Source organism: Etheostoma spectabile, chromosome 12, assembly GCF_008692095.1.
Source record: "Etheostoma spectabile isolate EspeVRDwgs_2016 chromosome 12, UIUC_Espe_1.0, whole genome shotgun sequence".
NCBI lineage: Eukaryota > Metazoa > Chordata > Actinopteri > Perciformes > Percidae > Etheostoma > Etheostoma spectabile.
Genome location: NC_045744.1, coordinates 11,483,126 through 11,507,162, shown reverse-complemented (window position 1 = coordinate 11,507,162; position 24,037 = coordinate 11,483,126). Strand labels below are relative to the sequence as shown.

Below are 24,037 nucleotides of genomic sequence, written 5' to 3'. Positions count from 1 at the left end.
ACTCAATGTACTATGGACAAAATATAGACGTTTACAGAAGAAAAAAAATATAAAAAAATAAAATGATAAAAAAAACAAAAAAGGGCTAGTCTTCTGATTACATAATGATGTAATTTATTCAATTACATATCTAAATCAATAGTGTCAAATGCTTGGACAAATCTAAAAAAAATACCAATACCACGGTCACCTTTATCAGTGGCATCATTGATCTTTACAATCAGATCTAGAACAGCCACACATGTGGTACTTCTTTTCCTAAAGCCATATTGGGATGAAACAATATTTAGCTTATCAAGGTAGCCATTTAACATCTTGTACACTACTCTCTTCAACCTTAGAGATTGTAGGCAAAATAGATAGGACAATAATTGCTCATATTATTTTTATCCCCAGATTTAAAAACTGGTATAATTTTTCGCCACAATTCCTGAGAGGAGTGAAAGATTTATTTAATAAGTGGCTCCATGATATCAAGTGCAATGGCTTTCAGCATTTTACTACAGATATCATCCTCGCCAGTAGTGCACATTTTGTACATTGTACTTTTGTGATGATTTTGTAGACTTCATTGCAGTCAGTTGGCTTCATAAAGAAATTGAATTGAGAATATGTTAGAGAATTTTTCCCCAAAGGAGACAAAGTTGAATACCGTAATAGCATAGTATGATGAAAAGAAATCATAAAAAGCTGAACATTTTCATATTTGAATGGTTTTTGTAGCTGAAAGTAAGCAGAAGTAGTAGGCATCCAAAAATCATTGAAGAATGGGATAAAAATACAGTAAATTCTGCTAAATCAGCATTCACACAATTATGTGCATTGCTTAATATCATTAAAAGGTAAGCATTTTGTGAGTTTAGGTGAACCAAACTGTTACTACCATATTTTCTTCCATGTAAAACTGGTGTTCATGTCCCAAAAAGCGCAACCACCAGCTCTAGAAGTTATGTGACTTTTTTTCTTGGCTAAGAGTCATTGCTCATAACCCCTGTAAAACAGTGCACAAAGGACATATTGTTTATTTAAAATCAACTGGATTTGATGCACAATAAATCCCTATATTATAAAAAATGTGCAGAAACAAATACACATTTTTGAGTTTATGAAAATGTCCTCCTTTGCAGAGCCAGGGTGTGGATGTCGCTGCCTTTGATAAGATCCAATCTCCACCAGCTTGTTACCTGCCCCACTAAAGTGTTGCTACGGTTCCCAAGTTGCACGAGTTATTAAAATAAACATTTTAAACACAAACCTCTGTCTCAGTTTCTTTATTATTCTCAGTCAACATGAATATTTTGAACCCCATATTTACAAAGTCACTTGAGAACCGTTGATAGAGTGAGGTCTTTCATTTAAAGAGAGCACAGTCTCAAAGTAGAGCTCAAACCCACCCAAAATCCTGGGTATACAGGCTGGGTGAATGTAGTCTTGACTTTATGGAGTAAAACCATTGTATCAGAAACATTATAAAAAGACAAAGTCCCACCCCTGAAGTCCAGATACACTCCTATCCTGTTGCAGCACGGAGTCGCGATGATCAAACTCTCCTTATTGTGCTGAAAGGAACAGACTGAGTAAGAGCAGTCCAGGCTCCAGGATTTGGAGTTGTGTCCGAGCTTACAGTCACTCCCTCCTCCGCTCCTGCCCAAGCTTTTGTAGCAGACGCCGATGGAAACCCCTCCGTTACCAGCCCACTCTACCTCCCAGTAGCAGCGTCCAGCCATCCCGGCTCTGCACAGCACCTGGGCCCAGCTGGTGAAGCGATGCGGATGGTCCGGGTATGGCTGTGGCTCCGAACGTGTGGTCACCCCTCTTTGACCATCAAAGAAGCTTAGATAAGGGTTGGCTGTGTCCAGGTCCAGGGTGATGTCATTGTGATCTGGAAACAACAGATGCACATCGTCAGACTCCAACTACTAGTTAGTGGATTTCATAAAAAGATGGATGTTGGTTAGGGTTTATCAAATAATTGTACTCACATTGTAGAAAATCAGCTCTCGTCTTTGGTTCTGAGTTGAATGGTACGTCATTGTCTTTTACTGTTAGACAGATGCACCAGATAACACATTTTAATAAAAATAGAGCCAATTTTATTTAAAACGCCCCTGATTCTGGAAGTAAAATTCCCATTCATTCTACCCATGGACAATGTTACGTGACTCACAGTTGGAGCTTTTCTACTGCTTGGATCGACACTACTCTCCCTTCTCCCTCTTCTTGGATTAAAAAGTAGTAGGACGTTAACTACAACCCCCAATGTGCATTTCAGCAAAGAAATATCCAATCCCTGATCTTAGAAAACTGAAACACAAACTGCAGTTTAAGTCAATTCACTTATATTCTGGCTAATTTGTTGGTGAAATCAGCAAATGTGTTGCTGTGTTTTGTTCTAAAGATTAAGTCGTTTTCATTTTGCTTCCACTGTGATTAGCACTTCTTTTGACATTTTAGGCTTTTATTTGCATAGGGCAGATTAGACAGGAAAGGGGGGAGAGATATGCAATAAAGGGCTACAAGTTGGGGTTGAACCCGCAGCATCAACAAGTAAACTTCTATATACCTGCTCTACCAGGTGAGCTAACCAGGCACCCCTGACTAGCACTTCTGACTGGCCTTATCAACCATGGCAACAGTGGCCAAGGTTCATAGGTATTGTTGTTTTTACACCCATCTGCTTTGCCAAAATTACTGACAAAAACATGATTTCTCAGAAACAAAAGTATATAATAATAATTAAATTGGTGGCAATAACATTTTTACAGGGCTGTTGCATTGTTTGGGAAACTCCAGTGTTTCTTAAGTACCGTTGCAGATAAAACTGAAATGGGAATCCAGAAGGGGAGTGGGAAACACTTCTGGAACAAGCGACCCTCCAACTTCACAACTCATTTATTGGCAGACACTAAACCACCCCTTCTTTACTGTTGCTATATTTCTTTTTTGGCACGGCACATATGTCGTTAAAAAGGTCCACTTTAGTTGGGAGATTATATCATTTATAGTGAAGCAATTTTTGGTTCCAAGCCAGCTTATTCTAAAACTTGAAGATTTTGTGAACTGGATCCCTAATGTGCACTTGATATCTTCATACATGATATTGTGCTAAGAGAATCCAATCCTTCTAAAATGTGATTGGAAAATTGCTGTTCTGGGAAGGGGCTTAACCACTAAAGAAACTTCCATACCTTTAGTCTTTTCAGAGAAACTTTGATTGCTGGTCTCCTTCAGTGAAATGGCTAGAAATACAAAACAAACAAACAGTCAGTATTTACTGTTCACAAAATAACCATGTTTGTGGTAATCAGGTGTAAGAGAGACATACCTTTTTCAGAGATCCTGTTGAATTCTCTTTCAAGAGTTTCGTCCAGACTGTCTTTGAGATCAGCTAGGGCTCCTCTCATGGTTTTATACATACAATACTGGAGTGCATCAGTGCTGGGCCTCTCCACAGTCTTCGTAGGGAAATGAAGAGACTTGCACTTCTGTGGTGAAATGCAACACAACCAAATTAGAGGAGTCTTTCAATGACAACGCAACAACCCTGAAAAAACACACATGAATCACTTTGTGTGAGTCATGTTCACCAAGTTCACACTGCACTTAAAGTCATGTTGACTATCAGGAAGCATGTTTAAGTTAACGTTTGTTACTCATCTTGACCATCTTCAAGTTTTTCAGAGTGCTTCACACAAGGCAATAGAATTAAACAAATAAATGAAAATGTAAAAGCTTTAAAAGGTAAATTTAATTAAGGGGATTGACATTTGGGATAAGGTATTTGATACTGTTACACCTTGAGAAAACTAGACTCAATTTTAAATGTTTTCTGAGGAACTGCATAACTTCGTCAAATAAATGATTTTTATTGTATCTGAATTAGATTTAATATTCCCTATTTATAAAAATATTGCAACAGATCTGATTGTTGTTAGTTTGACCTTTTAACATGGAGATGTAACCGAAACCGATTTTTTTAAATCACATTTCTGCAGAATAACTGAATCATAGAGTAAATGTGAGGATTTTATTCTTTTGTTTTTTGCATTTTAAAGAAAAATGGGTGGTAAATCCTTATCTCTGATTGGCTATTCCTGCTCTAAACATTTCAGAGTTTTCATCATGTGACCACTTAAGATATTTCTTAACTCTTCACTGTTAGTAAGTCACCTAAAAAATGATGTGTCTTATTGATCACATCAGCGAAGTACTTATAAATTGACTCTATAATGAGCATTCTTAAGTGTTTTTCTTAGATTTTAAATAAATATATAAATGAGCCTGAAAAGGTAATTAAAAAAAAACAAAAAAAAACAAAAAAACCCCAAAAAAAACACGTACTGGAGTCAGTGTGAAAGCATAAAAACAGGTGTATTGTGGTCATGCCTCTAAGCTCCAGTAAAGCCTGATATAAAGCGTAAACAGTATGTAGTTAAGTGAAGAGGCTTTTGCAATAACCAAGGTTTGAGGAGATAAAAGCATGCGAGACCTTTTGGCTCTCTAAATGAAATATGTTGCACATTAAGGCAGTGGTGAAAGACGTACTCATACCTTACCCAAGTAAAAAGTGTCAATACCACCATTCGGAAATACTAAATATATTTTAAGCACAAAAAGTAAAATTACTCATTATGCAGATTGGTCCAGTTCAAATTAACGTATATTATAAAATGTAATTATAATTTCTAATGCATTATTTGTACATCGTTTTAAATTTTGCAGTTGGTAAAAGGTAAGAGCTAATTTGAACACACACGCGTTATTAACAGCGTTAACGCAAACCCATTTTAACAGCGTCTTTTTTTGTTAAATCATGAGATTAACGTTCTATTTTGGCCTAGCAAACGTTGTAGTTTTTAACACTACAACACCACACCGGATCTAGCTAGACAGGCATGCAGCACACACTTGTTTGGGCTTGCGAGCCGGCCAAAGAGTAATAACATTATGTTTTGAGTGGATGGTAAGCATAACACACCGAAATGGATGCCAATAAGATTCTGAATGGAAAGTTTACTTTTTAAAAGTTGCCAAATGGTTCCATTGACAAGACCAAAGTGATCTGTGTGTTTTGTCATTATGAACTGAGCTATTATCACAGCACGTCCAGTCGGAAATACCATTTGATGGCCAAGCATAGAGCTGATGCTAATTTTCCGCCCCATGGTCAAAGTATTTTTTTCCACCTTTTTATTGATGGACAGTGTTACACTGTATGAGAGATTAAATGTCCCTTGATTTCTTTTTGTCACATTATTTTTCCTCATTTTAATGCTCTAAACTTGGAAAAGTGGATTGGCTTGCTTTGTGCAAATGTTTTTTATTATTAACAACATTGGCATATAGCCTACATGTAACATTCTCAGTTGGAGCCGGCATTCACACTTGGAGCAAATAGATTAGATAAAAATGTGTGATTAATTGCGAGTTAACTATGACGTTAATGTGATTAATTGAGATGGAATATTTTAATCTTTTGACAGCACTAACATATCCACATACACTCAGCAAGAAAGAAACTTCCTGTCACTTTCAACTACGATTATATTTTAAGCAAACTTAACATATGCAAATATTTGTATTGACCATTAAAAGATTGAACAACTAAGACATAAACTGAACAATTTTCACAGACAAAATGTGACTAACAGAAATGGAATAATGTGTCCCTGACCAAAGGGTAAGGGGCGTCAAAATCAAAAGTTGTCCTCAGTATCTGGCGTGACCACAAGCTGCATTAAGTACTGCAGTGCATCGTGTCCTCATGTACTGCACCAGACTAGCCAGTTCTTCCGTTTGTTTTTTCCATCCTGTACCTGTCCCGCAGGTGTGATATTCGGATGTACCCATCCTATGCAGGCGTTGGTACACATGGTCTTAATTTATTTGTTGATGATATTTGTATCACTCATTTGAATCTTAAAAGTAACCAGTAAATTTCATTCCTAAAATAAATGTAGTGGAGTCCAAAATACAGTATTTACCTCTGAATTGCAGTGGAGTATAGGTTTAAAGAGCAACAAATGGAAATACTCAGGTAATGGACAAGTAGGCCTACCTCCAAATTGTACTAAAGTACATCTACTTACAGAGTAAATGCACTTGCCATTGCTGTGGTTAGACAGACCCTTGCCTGCGTCACTGGCTGGGTTTTGTTCCATACCTGAAGAAAGTGAATGTGGTCCTCAGTGCCAGAAATCTTATCCAACTCAGCACCTGTCCTCCTGAGCTCCGTTGTGTCCCTCTGGATCTTCTCCAGCAGCTCCTCAGCCTGACTGACAGCTGCTCTCTCCTGGACTCGCAACACCTCCTTCACCTCACTGCTTTCTTTCTCTATGGAGCGGATCAACTTGGAGAAAACCCTCTCGCTCTCCTCCACGGCTGCTTCTGTGGAGTGCTGTGGAGGATAAACGGAGGATACTTATTAGTGCAAGCAAGCAGTGTGTCAACAGGATATTTAAAAGATCCTATATTGAAAATGCACTCACCTTAATGTATCGGACAATATATCTAAGTTCCTTCTCCGTGTCCTTCAATTTCTGCACAGACTTCAAAAAGGCTTGTTGGAGTTTTTTCTGAGAGAACACATAAGAGTATCACACAAGACCCTCAGGCTGCTCAGTCCAATGATTCTTTCCACCGTTGACTTTCAAGATGGAAAGTTTTGATTTTACAATCAAAGGGTTGGATTGTATGGAAGATCTTTGGTCTGTCAATCTAAACTTATGACACAGTAACATCACAGCACAAGATATGGCTGCAGAACCAGCTAGGCACATTTCATACCCCTATTTAATATTTGAAATGTTGAAGCTTTACACCGGGCTATAAACGGGATCTCAATGTTACTTAACCACAAACATAATCACAATTAGTCACCCTACTACTGTCTTTAATATGGAGCAAGTTTTAAAAGCATTTCCAAATAGTGGTTTTGGTCACGGATTCATCAGTCAAATCTGAACACAGACATGAGAAAATATGTTCAGATTCAGATAGCCCCAATCATTCCGGGGATATCATTGTATCCAGTGTCCATCGCAAATAAACGTCCATGATTTCATAGTACATATGTCTCTCCTTATAACTCCAGAACTTGCCTGAGAATCATCTTGTTTTTATGTTTTCTTCAGCATTGCAGTAATCCAGTGATGGTTGTCTTTACATCAATTGGTACATTGCAAACTGAAACTGCTAAAAGCTAATTCAACATACTGTTAATGGTGCTAATTTGCCATAATGGAGGAAAAAAATAAAAGGCAAATAAGTTTTTATAGCCCACAGCTAACTTAATGCAACTAATACTTCCAGTTTACATCTCCCAGAGCATTATGTGTACATTGTTATAAAATACAATTTTGAGATACTTGTACTAGCCTACAACTTCATCTACACATCTTAGAGGGAAATATTGTACTTTTATTTCATCACATTTATTTGATAACTTAAGTTGCTAGTTACTTTACAGATTCAAATTAATAAAATTATGATGTATTTTTATCAGTTAAGCTAACACTTTATAGGGGGGGGGGAATGTTTACACAATAATTATATTTTATTCGGATATGGGCCATGCTGTATAAGGGGTACTTTAGGAAATTATTCTAATACTTTTACTTGTAACACATTTTTTTCACAAATGTATTTAATTAAAAAAAAAGTAAAATATCTGAATATTTTTTCCACCACTGTCAATCCCACATAACCCTGATGATCATAGTGTTGTAATGTTGTTATTTTACACTTTATAAGCTCTTCCAGAACCACAGAAAACAGTGTTATCACAGGCTGAGAAGTACATTTTCAACATCAAATACATACTTTCAGATGAATCAAGTCTGACTGACTCACCTGTTGTGTTACTCTCTCATCCACCACTGAGACGGCATCATGGCCCTTGTGTCTCTCTTTGACACACTGGGAACACACACACTGCTGGTCAGTGCGACAGTACAGCCTCAGCGATTTATCATGATGTGGGCACAGTTCTCCCTCAGCTGCTCCACAGCTGGGATCAAGTTATGGACCTTCCCATGAAAGCGATCTTCGTGAACTCTCAAGTGAACAGCACAGAAAGACTCAGCGCACACAAGACAGGATTTTACAGCTTTGCTTTTTCTCAATGTGCAAACACTGCATTTCACTTCCTCGGGTTTGGCCACGTGTTGAGCTGCATCCTGAAATCCAGATCTCTGAAACTTTTCCACTACTTCTCCCAGAACTGTGTTTCTACTCAGCAGAGGTTTGGGATTAAACACCTGCCTGCACTGTGGGCAGCTGTACTGGCCTTTCTGCTTGGCCCTTGTCCAGTAGTCTTCAATGCAGTCCAAGCAGTAGCTGTGTCCACAGGGGATCGTCACCGGGTCTCTTAAAACCTCCAGGCACACCGAACAACAAAACTGGTCTTGTTCAATAGAAATAGTTGCTGCCGCCATTTCCTAGCCTCCGAATAGAAACCGGAAAGGACAAAGATGGACGTAGCGCACAGGTGTGCTGATTACAGCTTCTCAGGTTTCACCTGCTGCACCCTGAAGCCTCCAATCACAACCGGCAAACCAGCAAATAGTCTGTCCCAGATAACAAACAACCTATTGAAGCACTTCTCCGATGTGTACGGGGAGTTCATATCACGTGCACTGACCTATTAATGTTATTTGACGCATAACCTTTTAAGCAAAAGCACTGCAGTGTGTTTGTGTGCGTGGTCAACCTGCTATTCCACTTTTACATCAGACACCTAATGCCCGTATTTGTTCAAAGTAAAATGACATGGAAACCATAATCCATGCAAATAAACAGCACAATTGAGAAAGACTAGTTTTACAAGTGTGTTTGCTTCTTTCTTTTTTTAATGTTAGCATAGTCACACATCACAATATATTACACGTGTCTGTAAAGCAAACGTATTTTGTTGTTTTGGTTTAAAAAAATGAAATATCTTTATAAAAGCACTACATTGTTAAAATGAACAAAAACTTCACTAAATGTCAATGGCATTTCCTTTCAAATACTGAAATAAGATAAGTAGTGAGTCAGTCATGTTTTAGGCTTCTTATTACTCAAGTAAATGCATTGTCAAATTGATCTAATGTGGCATTAAATACTTTCCTTTTCTTTTTTCTGCCTACAGTATAATGCAAGATGCAAGTATAGCTGATGGGTCAAAACACAGCAATTAAATAATACTAAAAGATGAATTATTAACTGTACAATTTACAAGTGTCGGTACATATTTGTGAGAGAAGAGCACTGAGGTATAATGACATTCAGCCCGTGCGGGTGCATGGTAAATGATGATTTTGATGTCCATTACAAGTTTATTTCCTCCGGGGGTGAGCGCGGCGCTGAAGGTTCCTCTGTCTGGATCCTGAGGAGAGTTTAGAGCCTGAGCAGACAGAACAGGAACAGAAAAGGAAAGATATGTTAGATAAAGAGCCTATAAATATATAATATATTCCTGGACTTGATCTGTAGTAGGTATTAACGGCCGAGCATACAGAACCATTTATCCAGCAACATGCAATGCACTGAAATCATTTTAATTTCAGTAATGCTGTCATGCACATTTTCATATTTCAACACAAAATCCCAATATTTATAGATCAAAGTGATCAAGAATTTACAATTAACAATGAAAAAAAAATTGTGACAGGTGCACAGAAAAAAAGCACAGAGGAAGCGGATGAGTACAGCTGTTTTGACAAGGTAAGCTCTCATCTACTGTACAGTCAATTATAGTTGGATTGAAGTAAATTACTAATTACTGTACTTATTTTTATTTTTATGAAAGGCATAGTTGCAAGTTATAGTACATTGATCGACTTATACAATAGGAGGGATTAAACTACCCAATAGTATACTCTATACTGTAAACTAGCTAAAATTACTTCCACCTCAACTCTGTTTTCTTAGTAATCAGTACTTATAGTCTAGTAATATAATAACACTAATACTTTAAATATTAAGTGTACTTCTATTTAGGTAAAATATAAGTGCAGGACCTTTGCAGGTTTATATTGTGGTATAGTTACTTTGATTTCAGCAAAAGATCGCAATACTTCTTCTACCACTGCAGCATTTATGTCATACTGTATATCATTCGAATTTGTTTCTCTCTTTCGGTCTGTCAATAAAATGACAACATTTGTGATATGTTTGACATTTGGTTTTCTTGTGTAACATGAGCTCTACATGCTGAAATACATTTCTTTTTTGATAATAGCTCTATTTACCAAATGGTGAGAAGGCAAATGTGGGCACAGCATGTCCAGGAGGGAGGAAAGGGTTGAGAGGGTTCACAGGACACTGGTCCAGGCCAGGTGGAGGGATCGCTGCAAGCACAAAGAGAACAAACACTGTGACTGCACAGCCTCAGCTGTCCAAACTGTCGGAGTCTGAAGCACGGCCATCCTTCCACTTGAGAAGATTTTTGCAAACTCTACTATAAACACACATGTTGAGTAAGGTGTTTGTGCGCATGATAATGTGGTTAGGATGCACAAACAGGGTTTCTGCAGGGATTAACAAGTCACATTTAAGACAGTTTAAGTCTCACAGACTATATGAAAACCATCAATGTAAAGAAACACAGATGATATTCATTTACCAAGTGCCTGAATATATGATGTTCATATCAAATGTTTTTGCCAGTACTAGTGGACAGATGCATCCCTGACTACCAAAAGTTGTGTGGTGTTTTACCGCTAGTATTTAAAGGGGAACAATGCAGGTTTTTGTAGCTTAATTTACCTTAACTGAACAGTTTAGGAGTCATTGGAATGGTTATATGACTTTTTTTCGAGTTGAATGGTGGTCGTCTCGCTTCTTCCTAGCGCCTGTGAGCGGAAAAACCACCTTTGCAACTTGGGCCAGCGAGCTGCCAGCCGAAGCATCAGGAAGTATCGCGTGATATCAGGTCTCGCGATGTAACAAATTGCTTCACGGCACTGCACACATACGCCCATTCAGGAACCGGCAACAAGGTAGCAATGGAGTTTTTAACACTATTGTTATCATGGCTGAGCCGGCAAATAAGAAGCAGAAAGCTAGGAAAGCATTGTCGAAGGAACAGAGAAAGAGGAAACGGCAGACTGACCGAGCGAGGAGTCAGACACACGTAAACAAAGAAACTGCCAAATATTTATTCCGAAGCTGTAGGAGAAGCTCTATCGAGAAAGCTGTGAGCAAAAAGCGAAAAAGAAATGGCCGAAACTGCATAGTGCCCCTTTAAAGCTGTAATTGTGTGACAGACCAATGCAAATCCTATTCTAAAGTGCATGGAAAGGTTTATACTCTCACCTAGTGCTGCTTCCATTTGTACAGCTGATTCACCATCACTGGGCTGTGTTGTGTCCGGCTGTACAGCAGGATTTGGAGAACCTACAATCACTATATCTCTCACTAAAAAATAAAATAAAATAGAAAAATCACATAAACAGAGTTGACCAAATAATTTGTATCAGATAAAAACACAAACTTGATATAAACCCTTTGTATGTACCTGTCTCATAGATGCTGACAAATCCTCCCTGGCAGACCTCCAGCAACAGTCCTTTAAAATCTGACACAGCTGTCATCACAGGGCCAAAGGTGAGGTTGGGGTCAATGGTGACTGTAGGCAACGCTGACAGCACAGGTGGAGCACGGAAAGACTCAAAACTCTGGAAAGATACACACAGAGACCGAGCGTTCTGAATGAATCAGCCTGTTTGGTATCCATCCAGAGGTGGAAGAGGTATTCAGATCCTGTACTAAAGTAAAAGTAGTAATACCACACTATAAAGATACTTCATTGCAAATAAAAGTTCTGGATTCAAAATCTTCCGTAAGTAAAAGTACTAAAGTATTGTTAGCAAAATATACTTAAAACATTCAAAGTAGTCATCATTAGGGGTGGGGAAAATTTTTTTTATACAGTATAGTATTGCGATATTTTCGGTGGCAATACTGTATCGATACACAGACGCCAAGTATTGATCTTTTATTATATATGTGTTGGTCAATTTGTCTGCTTGACAATCCCATTTTGCAACAATAAAATTGAAGCAATATGGACAAAAAAGAGAGATGTATCTTTTTAGATAAAACAGAAGTTGACAAAGTTTCCTTTTGGGTACATCAATTGAAATTGGGAAAAATTAGAAGTTGGAAAAAAGGTAATAAATTGCAATATATCTCAGAATATTGCAATATTTTTAAAATTGCAATAATGTTGTATTGTGATGATATCTTATCAGGAGGCGTCTGGTGATTCCCACCCCTTGTCATTGTGCAAAACATATTTTATTATTATTTAGAAAATACTTACAATAACAAGTCAATTTGCATTGAAACAGTTTGGAATATTACACCTTAAAAATTTGTATATATATTTCACTTGACAAAAAAGATGTTATCGATTATGTTATTGATCATATTTTTGAATATAAAATATTATCTTGGAAAAAAAACTTCAGATGTCATGAATGGATGTAGTGAAGTAGAAAGTGCAATATTTCTCTCTGAAATGTAGTGGAGTAAAAGTATGAAGTAGCAGACAACAGAAATACTCAAGTACAATATTGAGGTATTTGTACTTTACATTACTTATGTAAATGTACTTAGTTACTTTGCACCACTGGTGGTATCAATCTGAACACTGTTACCTGAAGGAAATGGACGTGGTCCTCAGCGTGGGAAAGTTTGTCCATTTCAGCCTCGTTATTCTTCAGCTCAGCGATCTCCTTCTGGATCTTGTCCAGCAGTTGCTCGGCCTGACTGACCGTCTTCTTTTCCTGGGCTTTAATCAGCTCTCTCACCTCGAAACGCTTCAGCTCGATCGACCGAATCAGTTCAGTAAAGACAGCGTCGCTCTCCTCAGCTGCTGCCCGAGCCGAGCGCTGGAGGGAGAAACATATAGATGTAACATATAGAAGGCATCGTGTCAAGTGTCAATTGTCAAATTAAGAACTGTTTGAGTAAAATCTGAAAGAGGTGAGACCCATTTTAGCACCTATGTTGTGATCTATTGTATTTGTATATCAGACCAAATGGGATATTGGCACTTACAGTGAGAGAGAAAATGGCTTGTCTGATCTCCTGGACACCCTTTTCCCTTTGATGAATCCGCAGCTGAGAGCTCTGCTTCATGTCACCAAGCTGCCTCTGAGGAAAAATATTGAGACAACTTGAAATTAAAATTACTTTTACTTCAAAGAGATTTGTGCTTTCATATTTGTTACATAACACCATGTTATATTTTGCCAAACACAACAACTACTGGTTTGAAGATCGTTCATGTGTCCATGTTCATGCTGTTTAAAGCCCCATTTCAAATCTGTGGAACTTTTCTTTTATTTGTGAAAATAGAAAAGAGCCATATAATAGCTTTTTCTCCATCAGACCAGATCTAGATTAAAAACTACTGTACTTCAATTTATCAAACTAGGACTAGATTAAAAAGATTAAAAAAATATCTTGAATTTTGAGTCTCAAAGATTTGTGACTACTTTATTTTACTTGTAAAACTGAAGAAAAGTGGGCTTTTGCTGCATTTAGACTTAGACTTAGACTTCTCTTTATTGATCCTTTTGGGATGACTCCCGCAAGGAAATTGAAAATTCCAGCAGCAGTTTTAGCAAGAGAAAAATAAATTTAATTAATTAATTTTTTCACCATCCAGAGCACATTAGACCAGAGAACTGTAAACATGATTAAAAATGGTTTTAAATTAAAATCTTGTATTTCTTTTAATTTTAAAAGATCACAAATGCCACTTGACTTGTTTTCTTTACTGTGGAACACTATATATACACACACACATATATATATACACACATATATATATATATATATATATATATATATATATATATACATACACACATATATATTATATATAATATATATTTTTTGTAATCTGTGCTTTTGTGATTCGTATTTGTCGATACTTATATTGAATATGTTCATTCTTTTACTACTACTACTACTTAATCTCAATGAGACTAGCTGTTTGAATACATGAATACAATCTGTAAAAGAGAAGTAAAGGACTAGCTATGACACTGCTTTTACACCATGTAGCTCACATATCAGACCCTAGTCGATATGAAAAAGAAGGTATAGTACTGTTGCAGATCAACAGCCTTATCTTGAATCAATCAGACGCTTTGATTGAACGGATTACCTGCTTCCGTTGTATCTCTGCCTCAGCCAGCACCGTGTCGTGGCCTTTGTGTTCATCTGTCAGACACAGATAACAGATGCACTGCTTGTCGGTGCGGCAGTACACCTCCAGCAGCTTGTCGTGTCGCCCACAGATCGTCTCTTGGAGTTTTTTGGAGGCCGACACCAGCCTGTGTTTCTTGAAAGCAGGCGATTCGTAGTGAGGCTGGAGGTGGACGTCGCAGTAGGAGGCCAGACACACCAGACAAGACTTCACAGCTTTGTTTTTCCTCCCGGTGCACACGTCGCACTCCACGTCGTCGGCCTCAGCGAAACTTTGACTCCCAGTCGTGGTTGTTGCGTCTTGGAGTCCAGTCTTTTTGAATTTCTCCACCACGTCGGCTAACATGGTGTTTCTGGCGAGAACTGGCCTCGGGTTGAAGTTGTGCCTGCACTGCGGGCAGACGAAGATCCCTAGGTAGTCGTCCTGGTCCCAGTAGTTCTGGATACACTCCGAGCAGTAGCTGTGTCCGCAGGGGATGGTCACAGGGTCCCTCAGCACGTCGAGACATATCGAGCAGTTGAACTGATCCTTGTCCAGGACCACTCCGCCTTGAGCCATCGTCGAAAAACGCTGAAGTTGGTGTAGAAAATGAGCGAAAACAAGGAATCTGACAGACAGCTGCTGCTTTGTTTACAGGAAGTGACAAGTAGAAAGAGGCGTCACCGGAAACGGTTGAAGAGAATTGAATATTTCAAAAATAATGTTACCTAATCAGTAACATTCGATCCATACAGACTGTATATAGTCTATGATTCATGTACTTTTACATTATGTAGCAGGTACTAATAATATTGCATTTGACTGTATTATTATTGATGCATTAACATGTAGAAATCCTTTATAATGGAGCTGATTGAGGTCCAGCTAAGGTTGACCTTAGCTGGACCTCATTTGGGCTGTTATAGCAATTACATTTTTTAATGTCAAATCTTAATCTGCTAATATAGCTCGCAGATATGTTATGCAGCAAATGGTACATAATTTTCTTTTGTAAAGAAGTAGACATAACATACGTAATTTTTTTTTACAATCACCTAGAATTACAATTACACACTCTGTACTGTGGATTGTGGTCCTATACTGATGACCAGTGTGTGTGTGTGTGTGTGTGTGTGTGTGTGTGTGTGTGTGTGGTTGGTTGTGTGTGTGTATATATATATATGAACAGTGGCATTATTGAGCAAATACTGGAGCACTTAAAAAGCAAGCTTAGTGACAGAAACATGGTTTCCAATGCATTTATTTAAAATGCCTTTAAATACTTAAACACAACAAATAATAGTAGGTACATTAACCCATTTCAATCATAAATATGTGGAAAACAAAAGGACAGTGAATATCTTCAAACTTAAATTAATCAAGCAGGATTTTCAGTGTATTAACAACATAAATAACAGGTTATACATCTTTAAATATTGATTTTCTTTCTTCTTCATACAGAACAATACAATACTTTGGTCACAAAATAAAGCTTTAATGCATTAAAGGGAAGGTTCCAGATTTCAAAAACCGAGCATTATCCTAACATCAGTGTTTATTGTGCATTGCGGGTTTCAAAAAGTTGCCAGCAACCTTGTATCAACATTTGCTTAATTTGCCTGTTAATTTGGATTTGAGCACCGTCTCTTAAAATTACATGCAATTCCATTCAAGAAGCCTACGCTCTAAATGCATGTGTTACACAGTCAGTATAAGAACAATAAGGTACTGATTAAAAGGATCCCTCAAAATCAAATATTCCCTTTCAGATTGTTAACAGGAATTCAGTTTGTCTACTCATTTGGGTTAGTTTGTGTTGTGCAAAATGCTTAAACAGTTTTCAGTACATGTTCATGATGCCCATTCAAGTGTTTCATCAAACTTACCCTTGTTTTGTAAAAATTTATAATTCTCTGAAGTTATAACTGTAAACTATGGTTAATCAAGAGAAACAGGCACAAAAGAGACTGGGTCTGTTTAAAAACATGCATTGATGTCAGTGGAAGATTAACTTTTGCTCTGCATGCTTATCTGAATTTAGAGGATTTTGCTAAAATGAGATGAAGATGTCTAACCCCAGTTTATAAGCTGCAAGAATAAAGCTACATTCTTGGGTCACTTTATTCCGAGAGAACTTTGAATATGAGCCCAATGCATACTAGTGCATTTCAAAACATGGAATACCTTACAGGTCAAGTTTTGTAACAAGATCAGTATTTCTGTTCAAATCATTCAAAAATACACAGCAGGAAGGAGCATACTAAAACGGAGATGAATTGAATATTGTAAGTAAACTTGAAAACTTTCTATAATGTTTAACTGTTTGTGTGCATGTTTGTTTACTGTATATGTGCATGGAATGCAAATTATATGTGGGCCTACACTCATGATACATGGTGTGGGGCTTTACTTGTTCTTCTCTTCCAGCCCGCTCTCGGCTCTCAGTGCCTGGCTGCTGGCTGAAATGAAGCTGATCCAGTGTTTTAGTTCTTCAGGAAACTCGGGGCACACAATCTGCACACAAACACAAAATTAGCCAAAGAAGAAGAATACCACAGTGTAGAGCTGAAACTATTGACAGGAAACTGTCAAGTTTGATCATTAAAAAATAAAGCTTTTAAAGAAAAAGGCAAAACACTTCTATTCTGAAGTTTCCAAATTGTAAGAATTTGATGAGAAAGAAAACTGAATAGCTTAGGATTTTGAACTGTTGGTCACAGATAACGTAACATAACCTATATAACTGATTACTTGATTGATCTATCAGTCGATTAACAAAAAAAATCTAGAAACTACTGTAGTTTGATGGTCAGTATCTCTGTTAAGTCATTTCTCAATCAAAACGCCAAATATTTTTGAGGTCCAGCTTTTCCGCCTTGCAGATATGCTTTTTTTCTTTGTCTCATGTAATAGTAAACATCATTTTTTTTATGTTTTTGAGTGTTTGGAGAAAACCAAACCATAAAGCAGATATAATCGATGACAAAAATCATTTTCATTTGCAACCCTACTACAGTCATACCAATACTGTTCTTCATCTCTAGAAATTCCTCACCTTTCTTTTGCAGACAAACTCAATAATGCTCTCTGGGCTGCAGTGCACCACGTTCTGTCTACATAGCATGATAGCAGAGACAAAACCATCTTTCTTGGACACAAACCGCTGCTCCACATAAAACGCCTTCTCATCCCATCCCACTATTTTGGTCCGAATCTCAAAAGCCTCACAGAAGGCCAGGGAGCGTCGGTACCGGATGGTGGAGGCCCCTACCACCATTCTGGCTCCCAGTTTGCGTGAGGCCATTAACAGCCCGTTTCGCATATAATGGTGGAAGCGGGCAAAGTCACACTCCCTTAGATATCGGGAGTTGTTCATGTGGCCCATGTAGTCCAAATCATGGGGAAGGACCATGCCATCAATGGTTTGCTCAGCCAGCAAGTCCCATATTCTGGGTTGGAACCACGCCTGGAAGAACACCTGGACCCCCCGTAGGAAGTACCATACATCCAGACTGCAAAAGAGCAGGAGGAGGGCACCCAGCACCAGCAGCAACATCTCTCTGGAACAACAGTCCAAATAAGATAAGATACATATTTCATTTTATTGATCCCCAGCAAGAAAATTCAGTTGTTATTGCTGTTGTTGTTGCAGCATCAGCACAAGGACAGTAATAGTACATATATAACTAATATAGAAAACTATACAAGAGCATTTGAAGACAAAATTGCAAGGTAAAGTGACATGGTGTGGTTAAAGTGACAGCACACATGATTAAGTATTGGTACTTAGGGTTTGTCTGTATTAATATAGATGCGTTCATATAGAATATGATGCAACATCTAACATATTAACATATAACCATATCATTATAAATTATGATATAGTATGGGATATGATATATAGTATAAGGTGAGAAGTAGTAATAATATATGAAATAGTCTGTTATAGCAATATAACAAAGGATAGAATGCAATAGAATATCAATTATATATTTTTAAACAGTATAGTAATATATTGTAAAAAATTAATGACAGGAAACAAAACTCGTTTAAAGGCAAATGATATGACACATATTACAATAAAAATTCCAAAGTGTCTGATAGCAATTTCCTTAAAAAAAAATGCTTGTTTTTTCTAAATTTATGACCACACTCAATATTTAATCACATGCTCCTTTGACCTCATCAATGTCAGTGCAGACGTGTAGAAAAAGATGTAAGTGGATTTTTTCTACATTCATTGGCTTTATATTACAACTAAAAAATACGGAAGCATCATATCCCTATAATCACTCACTTCAACCTTGAAAGTTCAATGCAAATGATCGGGGCGCAACCTGCTGACAGCCAAATCTGTTAGCTTAGCTGCTAGCTACCTGCAGATGGTGGCCTTGTAGAATTATAGAGACCATACTCTTGACGTGTGAAAGTCGCTTTTTTAATTTTTCTCGCTGTCGAAATTTAAAAAATAACCACAAATACAGTTGACCTATTTTTTATGGCTGTATATCTTACCGTGCGTCCGGAAGAGAGCGTTACCATGGGATGCGATACGACCACAACTTGAAGAAGAAACCGGTAGAATGAATGAACATGACTACCGGGTGTGTGACGAAACGGGATTCTTCTTCTGCTTCGAGGTTGAACGGCGGTTGGTATCCTAATAGTGGCGCATCACTGCCATCTTCTGGATTTAGTGAAGTCTTACCAATGTGTTATTACTATATCTGACATTTAACGCCATGTGTATCACTGCATTGACTGGACACACCCTTTTAGTCACAGAGACAACATGACTTTTGTGACAGTTTGTCAAATGTTCTTTTTTCATTGTTGAAGAAAAGTCAACAAATTCTTGTTTGTTGTGTTTAGGCATTGGACAGTTACAATATTCACACTCCCGGAGGCTTGCTCCAACCGAGGTCAAATACCTCGTATGTGTCCTCATACGTGGCATATAAAGCTGATTCTGAATCTGATACTATAGACTGTATAATATTATTAAGACTATGGGTGTACTGCGAAACCACTACAATTTTCTGTCATACCGTTGCTAATGTATTAGCTGTTTGAATCTTTGAGGACAGAAAGTGCAGTTTAGATATTCCTCTCCCTGACAGTGTGTAGTGTGTTTAAAAATTAAAAAAAAAAAACATTATGTTCAACGGGAAAAAGTTGCCTTCTATCCAGACATTTCAAAAATAAAACATTGAGAATCTCATTCTGCCCCATGCCTAGTTTTATAACAAGTTTCAAATGTGTTCACAGTAAAAACCTCTGCCTTGGACTCTTATTGTGTTAGTGTGTGAGGCCCTATATGAATAGTGAGGGCATTAAAATTCATCAATAGGTCTTCAAATTCAATTTGTTTTTATTGCTGCCATAGTGCACAAAGATACACTTTGTCCAAACATATTGCTTGATTATTACTGAAGAGTAATTGGTTTTTAGCCTGGTGTGCTAGTTCTTCCAGTGTTGACAGAAGTCTAAGTAAAGCTTATTTCAGATGCTTAGGCACGACTGTGTTTAAGTCAAGTAATGTGAACAGAAAACAAAAGGCCTTTTTAATCCTGAGATGGTCTTACAAAAAGCCAGTCCTTAAGCTGCCCATGCAATGTCTTATTTGTTCTTCTCGTCTAGTCCACTCTCGGCTCTGAGGGTCTGGCTGCTGGCCGAGATGAAGTTGACCCAGTGCTGAAGGTCCTCTGGAAACTCAGGGCACTCCACCTGCAGGGAGCACGCCATAGACTCAATGGTCTTTAACTATCAAATTTGCAGATGTATTTAATCATTTGGTCCTTACCTTCCGTTTACACAGGTGCTGCATGATCTTGTCTGGGCTGCTGCGTATGATGCTCTGCTTGCAGTACATGACGGCACACACCAACCCATCTTTTGTTGACACAAATCTCTGTTCCAGGAAGAAGGCTTTGTCATCCCAGGTGACGATACGACTCCGCAGCTCGTACCCCTCACCTATACACAGAGCCCTGCGGTAACGGATGGTAGTGGCCCCCACTACCATTGAAGCTTTGAGTGCTCGCACTGCCTTGAACACACCATTTCGTATGTAGAGAGAGAAGCGGGCAAAGTCACACTCCCGGAGGTAACGGGCATTGTTCATGTGGCACATGTCAATGTCATGGGGAGTGACCCGGCCTGTTTGGATCTGCTCTGCTGTGACATCCCAGATTGGAGGCTGGAACCAGGCCCGGAGAATCACAGCAGCTGCCCGGAGGAAGTACCACACATCCAGACTGCAGAAGAGAGCCAGCAAGGCGGCAAGCACCCACAGGACCCACCACATCTCTCTGGAGAAAGGAAACACGGCACACAAGCAGAGGAAGACAGTGGGGTTACTGTGATGTGTAGAAAGGATGTAATTAAAAATCAACCAAGCTGAGGTAGATGTATGATAGTTATGGTGTTTGATTCGTTATTTAACAAACTACGACAAAAAACTACCTCACGAGAGGTAGAAGTGAACGTGACTAGCTTGTACTCATCTAGCTTCCATAAAAGAATATGACAAAGTAACAATCTTAAGCTACCATTAATGCTAAATTTGCATATCTGCATGTTTGCAGCGTTTATCATGTGTTGCTTTGACTGGCGAGGAAGATTTCTTTAGTAAGCAGGTATTTATTCCGAAAGATTAATTAATCTTTAATTAAATAAAAAGGTGTTTCTGCCAGCAACATTTTTTTAATGATTCTCCATTTTTACTTGGTTATGATATACTTAAGACTATTCTGATTGGCTCAGAAACACAAATGGCAAACAGGGGCTCTGTATCTGCTTGAGACTCACTTTAATGCCGGTGATTGACAGTGATTGAATGTTTATAGTGGCCAATTATTAATAATTCACACCTTTTTTATGCAAGCATGTGCATTTCCTTTTATATTTCTCACAAAAGTGAGAGGAAAGTATGTTGGCGTGATTAAATGGGAGTTCCCCGAAATGTTGACATTAAAATCGTGGCCCAGTCTGGATGTAATTATTCCATTTTTTCTGCATTACACTACAGGCGGAAGACCCATTCAACGTGACTGTTGCAAATGGAGTTTCAGTGTTTCCACTTTTCAGGATAACAGCGAACGGATTTCACTAAACGTGAATGTAAACAGGTCCTACAGGAACAGCAAGGCTGACTCAACCTCTCAGTGCATGATCAGTTGAAGACTGTAGACAACCCCTACCACTAAAGTTGTTGTTACCAAGGCTATATGCGAACTGAGATTAATTGCTAGCTAACGTTGCATACAATTCAAATGAATTATTATCTACTGCTGCGATACATCAACCAAGAGCAAGACATATGTTGCTACAGCGGTGCGACCTCTGGCATTTATAGCTATGGCAATAAGTCGCTAAGCGTCAGCTAAACATGTAATGTAATGGAAGTTAACGACTAAGGAAATCGGTGACATGACTGCAGACTGCAGAAACAGAGTACACGAAATTACTGCATTTAGTCTGGGTGGTCTGAGTAGTGCTTTGTCTGAAATATCATTCGCAAGAGTTAAAATTTTAATGCCATAACATGTTGAGATTTTAAACGTTAAGTCGCATAATTGACAGGTCCGACGTTTAACGACCTGATAGTTTTTAATTAAACTTTACGGCGAACGTAAACAACCGTAGACATGTCAGTATCACTATAGCTAATATGTTAATGATTTAGACTTTTAGGAGAAATGTAGAAAAACTCACCTGCTGTCTGATTCCACTCAGATCTGCGGAGTCAACAACATTCAATCCAGCACACAACTGCACCAGCACTATACAACGTGTGTGGTGTACACTATCTGTCATGGGTGTACAACCGTGTACAACACCAAAAAGTTTTGATACCGTTTTAATATACCGGTACTTCGGCTACAGCCTTCAAAATAAAAGCATAACTGAATAAGGCGTTTTCGATAATCAATCGGGAACGCAGCGTATACGCGCTGAAATGTTTTAAGAAATCAGTTTGTGAAATGTCCTATGAATATTGTTTGTATGCATATAATAAATATAATTTTCTTAATTCAAGGAAATTTAATTTGAAGACTAGTGTGATTCACTTCCCCTCTTACGTAGGGCAGGGTTAAAGTGAAAAAATCCTGAGGCTGAAACCTTCTTTTGGGGGGGAGGGGGGTCACATGTTATATGTTACGGTATGCACTCATTAAAGTGCAACAGTTTTGAATACATTTTTACTTCTTTCAAACATTAAATTAACCTATGTGACAGTTTACATTTTGTCAAAAAGAAAAATCAATAGCAAGTGTCTGTCTCCTTGGCTTTGAACTGCTCCTGGCGTGCGCCCACAGATGGATTAACAGCATGCACCTAGCAAATTCATCATTACTGTATAATAGCAATCCGCCATGGAACAAGCTCACCTGCTTTTAAACAGAATGTGAGATAACACTCCTATTGGTTTATTGCACGTTACGCCCAAACCACACCTTTGAGTAATGTAGCTACTTCAGACCAACCTATGTTAGATTTTTTTTGGGTGCAAGAGTCAATTATCCCACCGGTATATTAACAGCACCCAAGATCCACCCACAAAGCTACTTGCGTTTGGCTTTTGATACTTGCGTTTGGGATTGTTTAAAACAGGGCCCACAGTCTCGTTTGCTTCATTTTAGACTATTGTATGCAAGATTACAGAGCATTAGAAACATAATTAAAAAGTTACTTATACTTTAAGTGGTCAACTTGGGTTGCACAATTCAGGAAATGTCATGATTTGATAGATTTTTAGGCTCAAAAACTTTTCACAGTATGTAAATGTAGTTACTTTTCCCATGTGTGTGTGTATGTGTGTTTATATGTATATATATTATTATATATATATATATATTATATATATATATATATATATATATGTGTGTGTGTGTGTGTGTGTGTGTGTGAAATATACACGTCATAAAAAAAGAGAAAACAAAAAGGTAATTGATTTTTTGAATTCTATGAATTGATTTTGAATCGGTAGAGCTTGAATTGATTCGTGAATCGATTTTGTTGCACACCCCTATGGTCAACCATGAAATAGGAATTTACTTTAATGCATTCATAAACACAATCAAGCCACGTATCACCTAGTAGCTCAATGTAATGGCTACTTCTACGAAAAGGTGTAGACATTAATACCCACACAAAACACTGGCAACGTCATTAAAAAAATTACTGGTTTCATCGTTCACAAGCTTACATTAGTCACCCCTCAGTAGCTTCATACCTTTGCTTCCGATAAGAGATGTGCCCAGCAGTAGAGTGAGTTCTCAAAGACATACAGGTCTTCAATGGGTTTCTCCTCTTGCGGTGCTTTACGCTGAGGCAAAAGCTCTCTGAAGAGTATGTACAAGCCTTCAACAACTGCAATCTACATCAAAAGAACAAGTATAGCTAAACAAACGGGTACTGGTGAATGCATATAAATATCTGCTGTGACCAATACAATGAAGGTGAACCATTTTTTTTTTTTTTTGCAGAAAATTGTTCCCAGTTTGATCGGTTTAAAAAAATAATTTTAATATAAAAAAATTGAAGCACAGCAATTTTGCATAATTTCTTTTTTTTCCACAGGACTAGTCGCATATTGTGCAAATCCTCAAATTGTAATGCAGCACATGAGAACTTCCACTTCAAAAACTACAATGATATTACAGACAGAATTATTTTGGCTCATATTGGTTCCCTTCTGATTCCGGGTTAGCGTTTCATTCCTGAAGAGTAACTGATGCAAACTTTGGGCAAGAGGGTTACATCCAGTCAGTTTTCTTATGTAGGAAATCAGTTTCTTCAGTTTCTCTGTTGAATAATGATGTTTCTAAAAAAACAAACAAAAGCATT

The 24,037-nt window shown here is 37.9% G+C and overlaps 5 protein-coding genes across 6 annotated transcripts in view; all 5 read right to left on the bottom strand.

Moving 5' to 3' along the window:
• Window positions 1–24,037, bottom strand: part of LOC116698526 (chemokine XC receptor 1) — a 153,799-nt gene that overhangs the window by 124,886 nt on the left and 4,876 nt on the right. The window contains exons 8-9 of one of the 2 annotated variants that reach the window (XM_032530481.1): window positions 23,883–24,014; window positions 23,371–23,567 (exon numbers count right to left, since the gene is read on the bottom strand). The exons of the other annotated variant lie outside the window; for it this stretch is intronic. Of the exons in view, the coding sequence (XP_032386372.1) occupies window positions 23,418–23,567; window positions 23,883–24,014 (282 nt within the window). The 3' untranslated portion in view covers window positions 23,371–23,417. Of the gene's footprint in view, window positions 1–23,370; window positions 23,568–23,882; window positions 24,015–24,037 lie in introns of those variants that run through there. 2 annotated transcript variants of the gene reach the window in all.
• On the bottom strand, window positions 1,356–8,522 carry LOC116698516 (E3 ubiquitin/ISG15 ligase TRIM25-like). The gene is given in 8 exon segments (XM_032530463.1): window positions 1,356–1,882; window positions 1,983–2,042; window positions 3,189–3,239; window positions 3,326–3,485; window positions 6,164–6,397; window positions 6,489–6,575; window positions 7,852–7,988; window positions 7,991–8,522. Coding segments are annotated over 8 exon segments (1,701 nt in total). The 5' UTR covers window positions 8,436–8,522.
• Window positions 8,819–14,868, bottom strand: ftr67 (finTRIM family, member 67). Its single transcript, XM_032530472.1, has 7 exons — window positions 14,165–14,868; window positions 13,048–13,143; window positions 12,645–12,878; window positions 11,501–11,660; window positions 11,299–11,400; window positions 10,233–10,331; window positions 8,819–9,385 (listed from the first exon to the last, which is right to left on the bottom strand). Exons 1-7 carry the CDS (start codon window positions 14,762–14,764, stop codon window positions 9,318–9,320), a joined length of 1,359 nt encoding a protein of 452 aa, XP_032386363.1. The 5' UTR covers window positions 14,765–14,868; the 3' UTR covers window positions 8,819–9,317.
• On the bottom strand, window positions 16,079–18,822 carry LOC116698537 (protein THEM6). The gene is made up of 3 exons (XM_032530496.1): window positions 18,701–18,822; window positions 17,241–17,745; window positions 16,079–16,699 (listed from the first exon to the last, which is right to left on the bottom strand). Exons 2-3 carry the CDS (start codon window positions 17,739–17,741, stop codon window positions 16,592–16,594), a joined length of 609 nt encoding a protein of 202 aa, XP_032386387.1. The 5' UTR covers window positions 17,742–17,745; window positions 18,701–18,822; the 3' UTR covers window positions 16,079–16,591.
• Window positions 19,535–22,079, bottom strand: LOC116698536 (protein THEM6). Its single transcript, XM_032530494.1, has 3 exons — window positions 21,902–22,079; window positions 19,989–20,496; window positions 19,535–19,912 (listed from the first exon to the last, which is right to left on the bottom strand). The coding sequence occupies exons 2-3, from the start codon at window positions 20,490–20,492 to the stop codon at window positions 19,805–19,807; spliced, it is 612 nt and encodes a 203-aa protein (XP_032386385.1). The 5' UTR covers window positions 20,493–20,496; window positions 21,902–22,079; the 3' UTR covers window positions 19,535–19,804.